This window comes from Oikopleura dioica, chromosome 2 (assembly GCF_907165135.1).
Source record: "Oikopleura dioica chromosome 2, OKI2018_I68_1.0, whole genome shotgun sequence".
Classification (NCBI taxonomy): domain Eukaryota; kingdom Metazoa; phylum Chordata; class Appendicularia; order Copelata; family Oikopleuridae; genus Oikopleura; species Oikopleura dioica.
The window spans coordinates 970,511-982,698 of NC_137292.1; the positions used below are offsets into that span (position 1 = coordinate 970,511).

Below are 12,188 nucleotides of genomic sequence, written 5' to 3' on the forward strand. Positions count from 1 at the left end.
CGAAAATTGATTTTTCGAAAAGTGTTGACGGGGAGGGGGGGGTCCTTAACGCCGGAACGCATGAAATAGATTTTTCCCGGAACGCATATCGACCCATTTTTGGGTGAGAGCCCGTAGACCCGTTTTCTTGTTTACATCAACCAATATTTTATCATAAATATGATCTTCAGACCCCGAACTACAATAAATTATTAGATACATGAAATATCTCTCATGTGTTGTTTTAACACTAGAAAATGACGATGTTTGAAGCCATATTTCAGCGCCTTACCCAGAAATGGGTCGATATGCGTTCCGGCGTTAATTTTATCAATATAATCCAATGAATATTATTCAAGAATTTCTTGTTTGAAGATGCGAACAGAAGTATTAATTATTCACACAATAAATATAAGCAAAAAAATAAATTTCTACGATTGAAATCTCAATTATGGTTTCGAAAATTTTCGATAATATATTGTCAATTTACTCTTTATATATAAACATGAATAAAATCTCCGGAAAAGGTCGAAGTAAAAGAAGAAACAAAGTCGCCAACTCCCGAAACAGCCAAAACTGACGTCCAGATTTACCAAGAAAAGCTGATCCGTCTGGAGCGTCACTTTTCCGAAAAGGTCAAAAAGCTGCAGTCGAAGATCAGCGAGTTCATTCCCGAAATACTGAAGACGCAGTTGGACGACTTGCTTCTCAAATTCCACAACGAGATCTCAGAAGAGTTTCAAAAGCTTAAAAATCCGATTTCAGGCGACATGGCGCCGCCGGCTACTCCGACTCCCACAACGCCATCTCCCAAATTGGGTAAGCCCAGTTAGTTTGTAAATAGAAACAGCTTCCAAAATTAAATCAGTGCGATGATTCTTTTTTATTTGCCGTTTGAGATAAATATACTTTCATTGTTGGAATTATCTTCTTCGTGTTCCTCGTGAACTGATTTCAGATGGCTACGGTACTATTTTTGCCTTATGAAAATAGAACAAAAAGAAAAAATGAATCCTAGTTAGGTTAAACTCTAGAAATTAGTTTGAGAGGGGAGAGCACTTGTTGGGGCATCTCTTAGCCAATCAAAAGCCTGTATTTTCTCAATTGACCAATAATTGACCAGCTCCCCTTTCAAAGAAAGATACTCTTGTCCCTCCTGTATAAAATGGCTCCGAAGATAGTGGCCCTCCTTAAAATCAGTAAAAATAAAATTTCAAAGGCATTCCTTTCGAATAAATCGGATAATAACCCGATCGCATTGCGCTTCCATTTCTTCAAAGTCCATTTCATAATCCCTCTTTATTCGCATGATTATTTGTCCTAAACAGATTCAATCAAAATATCCTCGTTCGTTTTCGAGCTCTCTTACTTGACATACACATCTTGTAAAGCTCCTGAAGATTGTAAATCGTAAACGAGCTGCTGAATAAAAAGAAAGAAAAAGCAAGAAAACACGCATCGTTTGAACTTCTTTCTTTTTTTTTCTGATTTTAATTAATTTGGACTTGAAATCTCGGCTAGTCGAATGATGCATTTTTTATTTTGTGGATGGATATGAATTTCGATTATCTCTCACACTTTTGCGTAAATTTTTAAATCTGTGAATAATGTTGGCACTCAGCCTCTCTTAAAAACTCACCGTAGCAACAAGTTCAGTTGAGACCGCAACCATCGCCGCTGAAGTACCGATCCTCACCGCTCCGACGCTCGTCTGTCCCACCATCCAAGCTGCTCCGATCATTCAGCAAATCCTTCCAACAGCATCGGCGATCAACGCTAGTCAGCAAAAAGTGGTGATTCCCCCGCCCCAAGTCGAAAAAATCATCGTCAACGGACAGGCCGGGCTCGGCAATCTCCGTAAAAAACCTGAGATACAGTCAAAAAGTCTTGTATGAAAAGCCGCATAGCGTCTTTCTTAAAAGAAAAGCCGCGAAGCGGCTTCGCCAAAAATCAGTTCAATTCAATTTTGGCAAAGCCGCTTCGCGGCTATATTTTTTGAAAAAGCCGCTACGCGGCTTTTTAGTCAAGACTTTTGGCCCCTGGCTAAAGTTGGTGAGCCCAGTTGATAGGAAACAAATGTTGTTGTCCAGCCAAATGCTGTTCTCGTCCCTAAAGACACAAAAGTCCTTAGCGTACCGAAAGATGCTAAGGTCGTGGAGCCCGTTATGGCAACTTTGATAAGAAAGCGCGATCCAAAAGGTGGAGGCAAGATTACGAAAATTTCGAATGCAAAGGTGGCGCAAGTAAAAGTTGTGCCGATAAGAAAAAGTGCTCGAATCCCGAAGCCAAGGGATGATACTGAACAAGAAAAGACAGGTAGAATATATTTTCGCCAAGAGAATGACCAGTAGATGTTTAAATTCTTTTTCTATTGTAGAGGATGAAATAGCCTACTAATCAAAAATAAGGAGAGATAAGCACCCCGGAAAGAAGTAACCCTGAGCCGCCAAAACTTGACCTGCCACCGGAAGAAAGTACCTTCGAAGTCGATTATGACTGTAAGTAAAAAGTCGCCGGAACAGAGAATCAAATTCTAGATTGGACTTACGAACGAGTAAACAAGGAATACGAACGCGTCTCAAAACTCGCCGATGATGACGATTTCGACTGTTTGATTTGCAGAAGAAGTTTTTCAACAAAAGCCTATCTCAAATCGCATCTTCGGGCTCACAGAGCCCCTCTCAAGTAGGCACTAGAAAATCATCTCTCCGTCAATCAATCAAACCATAGGTGCAAGATTTGCAAGGCAGAATTTCGATTGCAAACGAAACTCGAGAAGCACGAGTTGACCCACCGATCGGATGACAAGCAAATGTGCGAAGTCGCCGGGTGTGGCGAGATTTTTGATACAAAGAAGCAGCTAAATGAGCACAAGAAGAAACACAAGCCAAAGTGGGCCTGTAACATTTGCGGAAAACTTCTTGCTACTGAAAAGGTACCTTTCATTTCCGATTCGATACCTCCTTAATGATTCAAGTCACGTGACGAGCACAAAGTCACCTTCCACCTCGGCGGCTCCTCCCACAAATGCGATACTTGCGGCAAAGCATTCTCCAACCGGTCAACCCTCAACCGCCATAAACTCCTTCATTCGGTAGAATTTCGAAAGCCCTACCCATGCAATATCTGCAAGCGCGCTTTTATCGACCTCAAAACGCTCAAAAATCATGAAAAAACCTGTGCTAAGCATTTTTTCTCTGTCATCAAAGTCGACAAATAGTCACTCAATAAAATCCCCTATAAAAAAATTTTGGTGATGATGGTCCTTTGCCGCGTCAAAAATCAGCTCTAGAAAATCTTTAATGTCAAACAATCAACTCAATTATGTCCCGCGATATTCATGAAATTTCGCAGCTTGATCTAATCCCGATATAATCCGACCTTATCCGAAAGCCTGTGGTAACAGTGGCCCCCTTAGGCACCGCTAAGATAACAAGATTACTATCTGAGGAGAAGGGATGACTTTTGAAACTGTCCATTTTGAAAATTCCATTTTCAAATTTCAAAAAATGGAGAGAAAAATTGTCGTTTTCGCCGCTTTTATTTTGCCGATTTATATTTTTGTCGCTTATCGCTCAATTGACAAAATTGGCGATTTGGCGGAAAATCTTGAAATCAACGAAGAGAACCAGAAGAACGAATTATACGACTGTTCTAGAGATGTGAAAGTCGGAGAAGAGGGCCAGTTCAATTTTATATTGATTTTGTCAGTGAAGGGATCGGGTAATACTTGGACGAAACAGCTGTTTCAGTCGCTCACGGGTTTTTATGCTGGAGGAATGTATCATGAAATACCAGAGTCGTTGGACACGGATGAACTGTATGAAAACTCAAGCTTTCCTGGTGAACACTTTCTTCCTGAATCTGGACGCGTTCTGGGTAAGTTTGATTAGGGGCCAATATCTGTCTTGGCTCAGCAACCTGTGGAGAAAGCCTGACTCAGGGTTTTGCTTGAATAAAGCGGCTATTCATCGATACTTTCTTCGGACCATGAGTCAGGATTTTCACATAGGTAGCTCCGGCTAGATTTTTGTTAACCATTCAAATCGTAGGTATAAAATCACACAACACACATCATGTTTCCCGATGCCACGCAGCTGTCCTCGTGATTCGAAACCCTTACGACACGCTCAAAGCCGAATTCAACCGCCGCATCTCTCAAATGAAAACTGGCAATGGTCAAGCTGCCCATACAGACACCATTGACCCGGAATATTTTCGCTCTGATAAATGGCGAAGATACGTTCGAGGAACGTCGAAGACTTGGAGTAATTTTTATAAAGGAGCGATTACTGGATTGAAAAATCAAGGAAAGGGCTTTCATCTCCTCTTCCACGACTTGTTGAAAACGCAGAAAGTAGAAGAAATGCGAAAATTGTACGATTTTCTCGAAGAAGAAGCATCAGAGGATTTCAAAGTCGACAATGTTGAAGAACGATTGAATTGCATCGAGAATCAAAAATTAGACAAATACAAAAGAAAGAATCAAGAGTTCGACTTTGATCTGTTTCTTCCAGGTTTGGCAGGATTAAAAATTCAAAAATGAGTGAACTCTAGATGAGATTAAAGCGATCAACGAGTTGGTTGAAGGATACAAAGAGTTTTTCAAAAACAACAGCATCGAATTTCCGGAAGAAACTGTACATAATTGGCTAAAATGAAGTAAAACATGGCCCTTATAGTCTAGAAGTTATAGATAAGAGAATCTGCGTGCTAAATTTCCATTTTTTCTCATACAAATTAACAAAATGTAGGAGTTTATTGCAGTTTGCTGAACGTTTTCGGTCGGTGACCCATCATCAGAGCTTCTTTGTAAGACTGCAGAATTCAGCACAAAGTTTTGAGTCTTACCAAACAGTTCTGCAGTCTTACAAAAAGCTCTGATGATGGTCTACCGACCGAAAACGTTCAGCAAACTGCAGTAAACTCCTACATTTATTTATACCGTATAAATCGTCGATGTCAATTATCAATCACGAAATTAACAAAGGTTTAATACTCTTTTCACAATTTTTCTAAACAAAAAGATGAAAAACAGAAGAGACCCGACATCATTATGGTTTCTTTGAAAATATTCCTCAAGAGAAAGAGAAAAGTGTTACACGCTACAGTAGCGATCAAGTTCACATTGTAATTTGCAATCAACGAGGAAAAATGTTTTATTCGACTGCAAGGCCCGCCTCTTGTATTTTTGATGAAATGATATTGATTTGAATCAACTCAAATAACTGAGCAAAACTACTGAGCAAGTTCGAACTCCCCTGAGGCGAGTGCGCGCATGAATCTCCGATATCTTTGTCCTCCTTCATTCTGACAGGATGATTGGCGTTACAATTAAAAAACCTCCTAAATCATTCATCGCTTTCTGCCTCCGATCATCTGACGAGGGATCATCCCTTTCTCGGAACAGAGAAAGAGCCTTTTTCAAATTGCCGGAAAATAATTAGCCCCGCTGTCCCATTCTCTTTTTTTCATCCATTATTATTCAATAGTAGCGAAAAATGACAAACGACGAATAAATCGGGAAATATGGTAAGAACAGGAGCAAGAGGATTGAAAAAATGAGATTTTTTCGTTCAGAGATGTCCTCATTTGTGAATATTTCAAATGCCTTGAGAAGAGATACGGAGAAGAATGTCCCTGAAAGCATTGTTTATGTCCTATCATCAGGTACTCCCACCTTTACTTTGAATTCTGCGGTCCTTAATTGATTTTTAAGGGGTTCCCCAACGAATTTTCCGAAATGGGCGATTTTTGCAAAATCGTTGGGGATCCCCTTAAGTTTCAAAGTAAGGGCGCCTTAATTTCAAATTATATACCCTTAAATCTCTTATAAGGTTAAGGGTCAATCGAGCAGGATAACTGATGCTAATGTGGCATGAGCATGTCATCTGATGACATTATATCATCCTACTTATACCTTACACTGTTCTATTCTCTTCCCCCTGGTGAAGAGTAATGCCCAGACATGCATTAGCAAATGCATATGACAGTGAGCAAGTAATATCATTTCACGCCCTATCTATAGCTCATTGTACCAATATCGAGTAGAAAAAGGTGGAACAAGGGTTTAAATCGACCTTTTTTGCGAAAACCTAGTACAGTCAGAAACACTGAAAGTGATCAAAATTGATTTTAAAGATTCACTTTTTTGACAAAAACGATTAGTAAATAAGAAATGAGACTTGTTAGAGAAATTGACACTCATATGGCCAAAGGAACAAGTTTGAAAGAGAAGCTAAATCGCTAAGTAAATTTTGCTAACCAAAATTTTTTGATGGGTTTTAAGGGACCCGGTTAGGTAGCGCCGCGCCGAACTTCAAGCGCTCGCCGTTATTCTTGTGAATGAGATTTTTTTAATTTTCTTTTTGCAAATGATATTTACAGCTCTTCAGCTTTCTCATTCAGTTTTCGGTTTTTCTTTATCACCACTCATACATGAGCTAGATCAAAAAAGGGGAGCGCAACTTCAAAAGGCATCAAGTCCTGCAAATTTTATTTTATCTTTCAGAAACCTACCCCATAAAAAAGCCCATTAAATTCTCTACAGGTTCCACCTAATGCGCAAAACTGAAACTGTAGTAATAAGTGATACAGGTCATGCAAACAAAAATTCCTAGCGCGCGCCCTTCTGGAATCATGTCTCGGGAGCCTAAAATAGCGTCCTGCCGCGCCGCGCCGTGCTGAGCGCGCTAAGATCTCTGGTTTATCAGCCTTTAATCCGAAATAAGTAATGTTTCAGTTTTGCGCATTAGGTGGAATCTGTAGAGAATTTAATGGGCTTTTTAATGGTGCAGGTTTCTGGAAGATAAAATAAAATTTGCAGGACTTGATGCCTTTTAAAGTTGCGCTCCTCTTTAATGATCTAGCTCATCAATGAGTGGTGATAAAGAAAAACCGAAAACTGAATGAGAAAGCTGAAGAGCTGTAGATATCATTTGCAAAAAGAAAATAAAAATCTCATTCACAAGAATAACGGCGAGCGCTTGAAGTTCGGCGCGGCGCTACCTAACCGGGTCCCTTAAGGTTCTCCCACCCTTATTTGAACTGAAGCTAGGGTTAGGGTTAGGTTTATACTTAGCGGCTTAAATTGACAAAAAACTGCGTCAATTTTGACCGGAATTTTGTGTTAAATTAACATCGAATCAAATTTGCGCATTTAGTCGGTAGAGAAATCAGATTTTCCAAAAACGGTCGCCAAAATCGATTTTTTTGTCGCAGTCCTTAAAAACCTTTTTATAAATCTTTTTCTTCAAATTTCTTACAAAGCCAGTCCCACTAACATGAAAAACATTGAAGAAGTCGTCCTTGGATATGCCTTCCTGATCATCTTTTTCGGCTTTCTTTGGTTCATCAATCGATGCGTCATTCAAAGAATATAAAAAAAAATCCACTGTACAGTTCTTTTTCTTGTGAATACAGAGAAGAAAATCTTTTAGCAATTCATTTGATCGGCGTTAGTTTTAAAAAGAAACTTGCGCCCGATGTAGATTAATTAAAACACGATTTATTTGGGAATCAAAATTCGCCTCCCCTAAATCGTCCTCACTCACAACACTGAAAACAAACATGGCTGGATCCGTTGGGCCAGCTTCTCTGAATCTAGCGCGGCGCAAAATAAACATATTCAACTCAAACTCACTTTTTTTTAATTATGTCAGCTTGATTTTTTAAAAGAAAAAGAAATCCCTTTTTGAGACCAGAAAGATTGTTGTTTTTGGTATTTCAAGATAATGAGTATAGTGTTTTCTTCGTTAAATTTGTCAATTTTTCTATATAAAATTTTCAAATTTTAGAAAATAATGGTTTCTACTTCTGAAAAGCTCTAGAAACAAGCTTGTTGTTTGATAGCTGAGTGTCGAGGACAACAGGGAATCAATTCCCGAAAATTAAGGGGATTGTGTCTAGAACCAACAAAAAAATTTCGACAAATTTTGCGTGGGCGGCTACTCGGCTGCTGATTGGCTGGTTTGCCGAATCCAGGCTTCTGATTGGTTGAAAATTTCCACGCAAAATTTGTCAAAATTTTTTGTCGGTTCCAGACACCTCCCAAAATTAAGGGGGGGGGGTCCTTAAACTAAAAATTTTTTTTGTCCTTTTAACTGAAAAAATTCCTGGTCATTTATTTCCGGAAATGGCGAAAGCGTTGAATCATATCAAGCGGCTCAATTCTCGATTGAGCGGCGCTTGAATTTTGCAGTGACATCAGGGTCGGCGAAGAGAGCGAACCTGTCAGAAGCTGCGAATAAAACCTGAATTTTTGCATTTTTCGCACTTTGAGACTTCTTTTTCACGCTTTTTTTTTTCTCAACAAACACTCAACAGGAACAATTAAGCCAAATTGAGTTCATGTCGAAAGTGGTAAACAATGAATACTTTGAAGAAAAAGATCGTTTCTTGCTCATTAATTATTGCAGAACAAAGGGTCGCCGTGACGAAAAAACTCATCGAAGGACAATTTTTCTTGGCATTTTCCTTGAGGACATTTGAGCCAAATCTCATCGGGACTTCTCATTCTTTTTCTTCCTCGCAGTCCACATAGAACGCAGGGTGAATGAATCACCAAATATCTAAAATAAACGGTAAAAATATTCTTTGAGAAAAGAAAACTTATGCTATCCGTCGACAGTTAGGGTTAGGGTTAGGCCCTAACCTAAGGGAAAAAAGTTAATCGTACCCGCAGGAACAAACTGTCCAGAAAATTTTATTTTCAGGGTGTAAAAATCTCGCTGGAACAAGTTTTTTCTCTTCATCGATTTTCAGCATCCCAAGTCGAATTTTACTCATACATCAAACAAAAGCAACATTGACTAATGGTCCAATGGAAGGCAAAATTATTTTTGTACCTTTTGAGCTAGCGGTTTTTCGCTCAAAAAGACGCTTAAATTTGCCAAAATTTGCGACTTATCTTGCATTAGCCACCTCCTGAACAGCTCAAGCCCTCACAACGAGGCTATTATTTCGCATTTTGAATTGAGCCGTGTCTTTACTAACGCATAATTTCAACTGCAAACGCTTCCTGAAAACACGCGGCTCCTCTTCTCACGTTGGTACTTCTTGTTTTTCGAAAATCAACAACTGTCCAAAAAATTGACCAAATTCCGCCCTCCTTTCACACGAACACACATTTCTAACTGATTCAATTAAAATATTTACTTGCACATTCTTCTTTTTTCACGTAGCCCGCGAATTTGCCAAGCAGTCAGAAAAAATGCCCAGAAATGCGTTCTACTGATGGGGTGTTTGATAGCGAAATTTCCATCAGAGCGCTGTGGCGAATCAGAGTGCCTATCTCAAGCGGGCCTGAGTTAGGCTTGTGAGGCCAGTTACCACACATTTTCTTGGTCGGCGCTCTGATTCGTCAGATGTTGGAAAAACGGGTTACGTGAATCTTATGGAAAATTCGAGAAAAATTAAACGGACGAATCAGAGCGCCCATCAGTGGGATGTCTGGTTACTAGCCTTACAAGCCCAACCCAGGCTCCGATGAGATTTTTCCGCTATCCAACACCCCATCGGTAGAAATCCGACTCGAAAACTCAATTTCAATATCGCGCTTATCGAAATCCCGTCTCCCGCTGAGTAGGCGTTATGAGCGACGTCGGAGCTTTCTTACTCGACCTAGCTATGCTGAGCTAGCTGAGCTGAGCTGGCTTTCTTCAGAAAAAATGAAAGTGTTATTCGAAAAGAGCCAGCACAACTTAGCCAGAGTTCGAAACCTGGTAGAAAATCCGTGCTCCCGCTCCCTCCCTGCTCCCTCACCCTGAAAAAAGGGAGCTCCCTCGTCAAACTTAAAAACTTAAAGTCAAACTAGATGTTATTTTGGCTAAATATTATTATGAAATTTTAAAAGAGACGTTTATAAATATATATAGTCAAAAAAACGTCTCTTCTAAGAAAAATACTAAAAAGTTAGCGTTTCTCATTTTTCGGTGCGCAGATTAGATTCTAGACTAAAAATTGTTGATTTTCAAAAAATTTTTGAAATTGGGAGCAAATTGGGAGCTCCCAATTTACTCCCAGTACTGTAAACCTGTGCTCCTGCTCCCTCCGTACTCCCAAAAAAGGGAGTACAATTTTACTCCCATAGATTTCGAACTCTGAACTTAGCTAGCTCAATTTTGACCTCAGCTCAGCTAGTTTGAGACATCGTCAGCTCAGCTCAGCTCAACAATTTTCAAAAAAGCCGTAGCTTAGCTCAGTTCAGCTCATTTTCTTTGAAGAAAAAACCAGCTCAGCTCAGCTCAGATAAGGTCAGTGGTTTTTAAAATGAGGCCAGCTCAACTCAATTTCACCTCAGCTTAGCTAGCTCAGCTCAGAAAAAAAAAATTCAAAAATTTGCAGCTTCTCCTTCATCCCTAAAATCAGCCTATAAGAATTGAAGCTTTGTTTTTCTAACGTCCTCACTTCTTGTTGATAAATATATTGATGCCCTTGTTGGACAAGGTCAAAAAAGCAAACCCTTGAAAATACACACTTAGTCGCCCAAAAACATACAAAAGTTCTTTTTTGGCGGAGCTTTATTTTTGTTTGATATGCGAGAAAATATTGTTGTTGTTCCAGTTTCACTTTTTTCAGATGATAAGAATCAGAAAAATTCATAATCGGGGAGCAGGACAGGAAGTTAGATAATCTCCGACGTAACTTTATATGGAGCGAAATTGGAGCTCTTGGGCAGAGATATCATCTGAATTCGCGCTTTATGTTGACGGAGAAATGTTTGAGCTTACCCTTAGTTGAGAATAATTATATGAGTCCGAGTGAAGAATGGCGCTCTAACTGAAAAAGCTTGAGTGTTTAATCCATCGAGATTCGTTTCTTTCCATTCAGTTGTAAGTTGTTTTTCCTTCCCGTCATAATTAAAGACTTCTGTTCTTGCCAAGAACATAATCATTTTGCCTGAGTCAAAGAATTAGCAAAGAACAGAAAATAGAATTTCTAACCATCTATGCAGATGGTAAAATCTCCTCTGACATAAGTATAGCCATTTTCATCGTACCGACTCTCCGTCCCTCCAATTTTTAGATATGAATCCTCAGTATAAATTTCAATATTCGAAGCAAACTAAAATTTTTCAAATAAAATCATAATCTTCGTACTTACTTTTATTGTAAAATTTCGCATCCCATTTCGATAAGCCGTTATAAGGGAGGAAAATGCGAATTCGTCAATAAATTTTTTGCCTCCTTTATATCCAGATTTATCCTTTTCCTTGTTATGGCCAAGAATTCTTTAACTTTTAAGAATATTTTCATTTTTAACTATATCCTTAAAATCTAACTATATCCTCAAAAAATAACAACTTTCCCATATTCTTCCAAAGACTTCATTTCGGCATCAGTCAGGCCAAAATTTCTTCTTTTCTGTTCATTTTGACTAATTCGCTCTTCTATCATTCTCTGAATATGTTCAATATTCAAATCTTGTTTTTTTTTCTTCGAGTATTCTCTTCCTTTTTCGTTTTGAATAATTTTTTCTTCAATCATATTTTCAAGCTGTTCAGCTTTGAACTCTTGATTTTCAACCCGATTTTCAAGGTCTTCAACTCGTTTTTTTAGCTTGTTTTTTTCCTCTTCGGCGTCAATGATTTTCATTTCAGCATCAGAAAGTTTCAATTGCAGATTGCGAACTTTATTTTCCAGCATATAATCATTTTTCCTCATTACATCTCTTTTTTCTGAACAAATAAATAAAAAAACGTAAAAAAGATTATTCAGCTCTATTCTATTCTCATACCTATGGGATTTAACTCTGACTCGATAACGGCCGTGTCCGCAGATATTAAACTCTCACTGTAGTCGGACATTTTTGCTGTCCGAATTGAGTGCTTATTCTTCTTTTCAAAACTACTAAGAGTGCGGTCAATAAAACGGATTTTTACAACCTTGCTTCGTAATTTCCATTTAATCACCAATTAATCACCAATTTACCGTTCCATAAAAAGTGAGCAGATAATAATTATACTCACGCTGAATAAATTTATTCAATAATGAGACGATGGCTATAGGAAAAAGTTTCCTGTAAATATTACGCGTTTCATATTTCTAAAAGCATTTCATTCTCAGATTCTGATGATCTCTTCCCGAGTTTTAAACAGTCCCTCTTATTCCCTTTCCTCGCTCCAGCTTTTCGTAATCGTGCCGAAAAAACCCTTAGCTTTGTGGCAAATGAAATAACAGAACACGTGAAAGATTTTTGCTCGGGTAATC

The 12,188-nt window shown here is 38.7% G+C and overlaps 2 protein-coding genes across 2 annotated transcripts; both read left to right on the top strand.

Moving 5' to 3' along the window:
- The first annotated feature begins 508 nt into the window (after window positions 1–508).
- LOC145700689 (uncharacterized) lies at window positions 509–3,227 on the top strand. Its single transcript, XM_081778013.1, has 7 exons — window positions 509–798; window positions 1,636–1,805; window positions 2,037–2,295; window positions 2,388–2,477; window positions 2,517–2,664; window positions 2,710–2,914; window positions 2,957–3,227. The coding sequence occupies exons 3-7, from the start codon at window positions 2,145–2,147 to the stop codon at window positions 3,197–3,199; spliced, it is 837 nt and encodes a 278-aa protein (XP_081634139.1). The 5' UTR covers window positions 509–798; window positions 1,636–1,805; window positions 2,037–2,144; the 3' UTR covers window positions 3,200–3,227.
- A 261-nt stretch (window positions 3,228–3,488) lies between these two features.
- Window positions 3,489–4,673, top strand: LOC145696244 (sialate:O-sulfotransferase 1-like). Its single transcript, XM_081773245.1, has 3 exons — window positions 3,489–3,858; window positions 4,032–4,496; window positions 4,537–4,673. Exons 1-3 carry the CDS (start codon window positions 3,489–3,491, stop codon window positions 4,638–4,640), a joined length of 939 nt encoding a protein of 312 aa, XP_081629371.1. The 3' UTR covers window positions 4,641–4,673.
- The last annotated feature ends 7,515 nt before the right edge of the window (window positions 4,674–12,188 follow it).

Excerpts from the sequence above, each read along its gene's own strand:
- LOC145700689 (XM_081778013.1), top strand. The coding sequence starts at position 2,145 with ATGGCAACTTTGATAAGAAAGCGCGATCCAAAAGGTGGAGGCAAGATT. Across the intron at positions 2,665-2,709 it reads GCTCACAGAGCCCCTCTCAA|GTGCAAGATTTGCAAGGCAG; the intron begins GTAGGCACTAGA and ends ATCAAACCATAG. Across the intron at positions 2,915-2,956 it reads AACTTCTTGCTACTGAAAAG|TCACGTGACGAGCACAAAGT; the intron begins GTACCTTTCATT and ends TAATGATTCAAG.
- LOC145696244 (XM_081773245.1), top strand. The coding sequence starts at position 3,489 with ATGGAGAGAAAAATTGTCGTTTTCGCCGCTTTTATTTTGCCGATTTAT. Across the intron at positions 3,859-4,031 it reads TGAATCTGGACGCGTTCTGG|GTATAAAATCACACAACACA; the intron begins GTAAGTTTGATT and ends TTCAAATCGTAG. Across the intron at positions 4,497-4,536 it reads CTTTGATCTGTTTCTTCCAG|ATGAGATTAAAGCGATCAAC; the intron begins GTTTGGCAGGAT and ends AGTGAACTCTAG.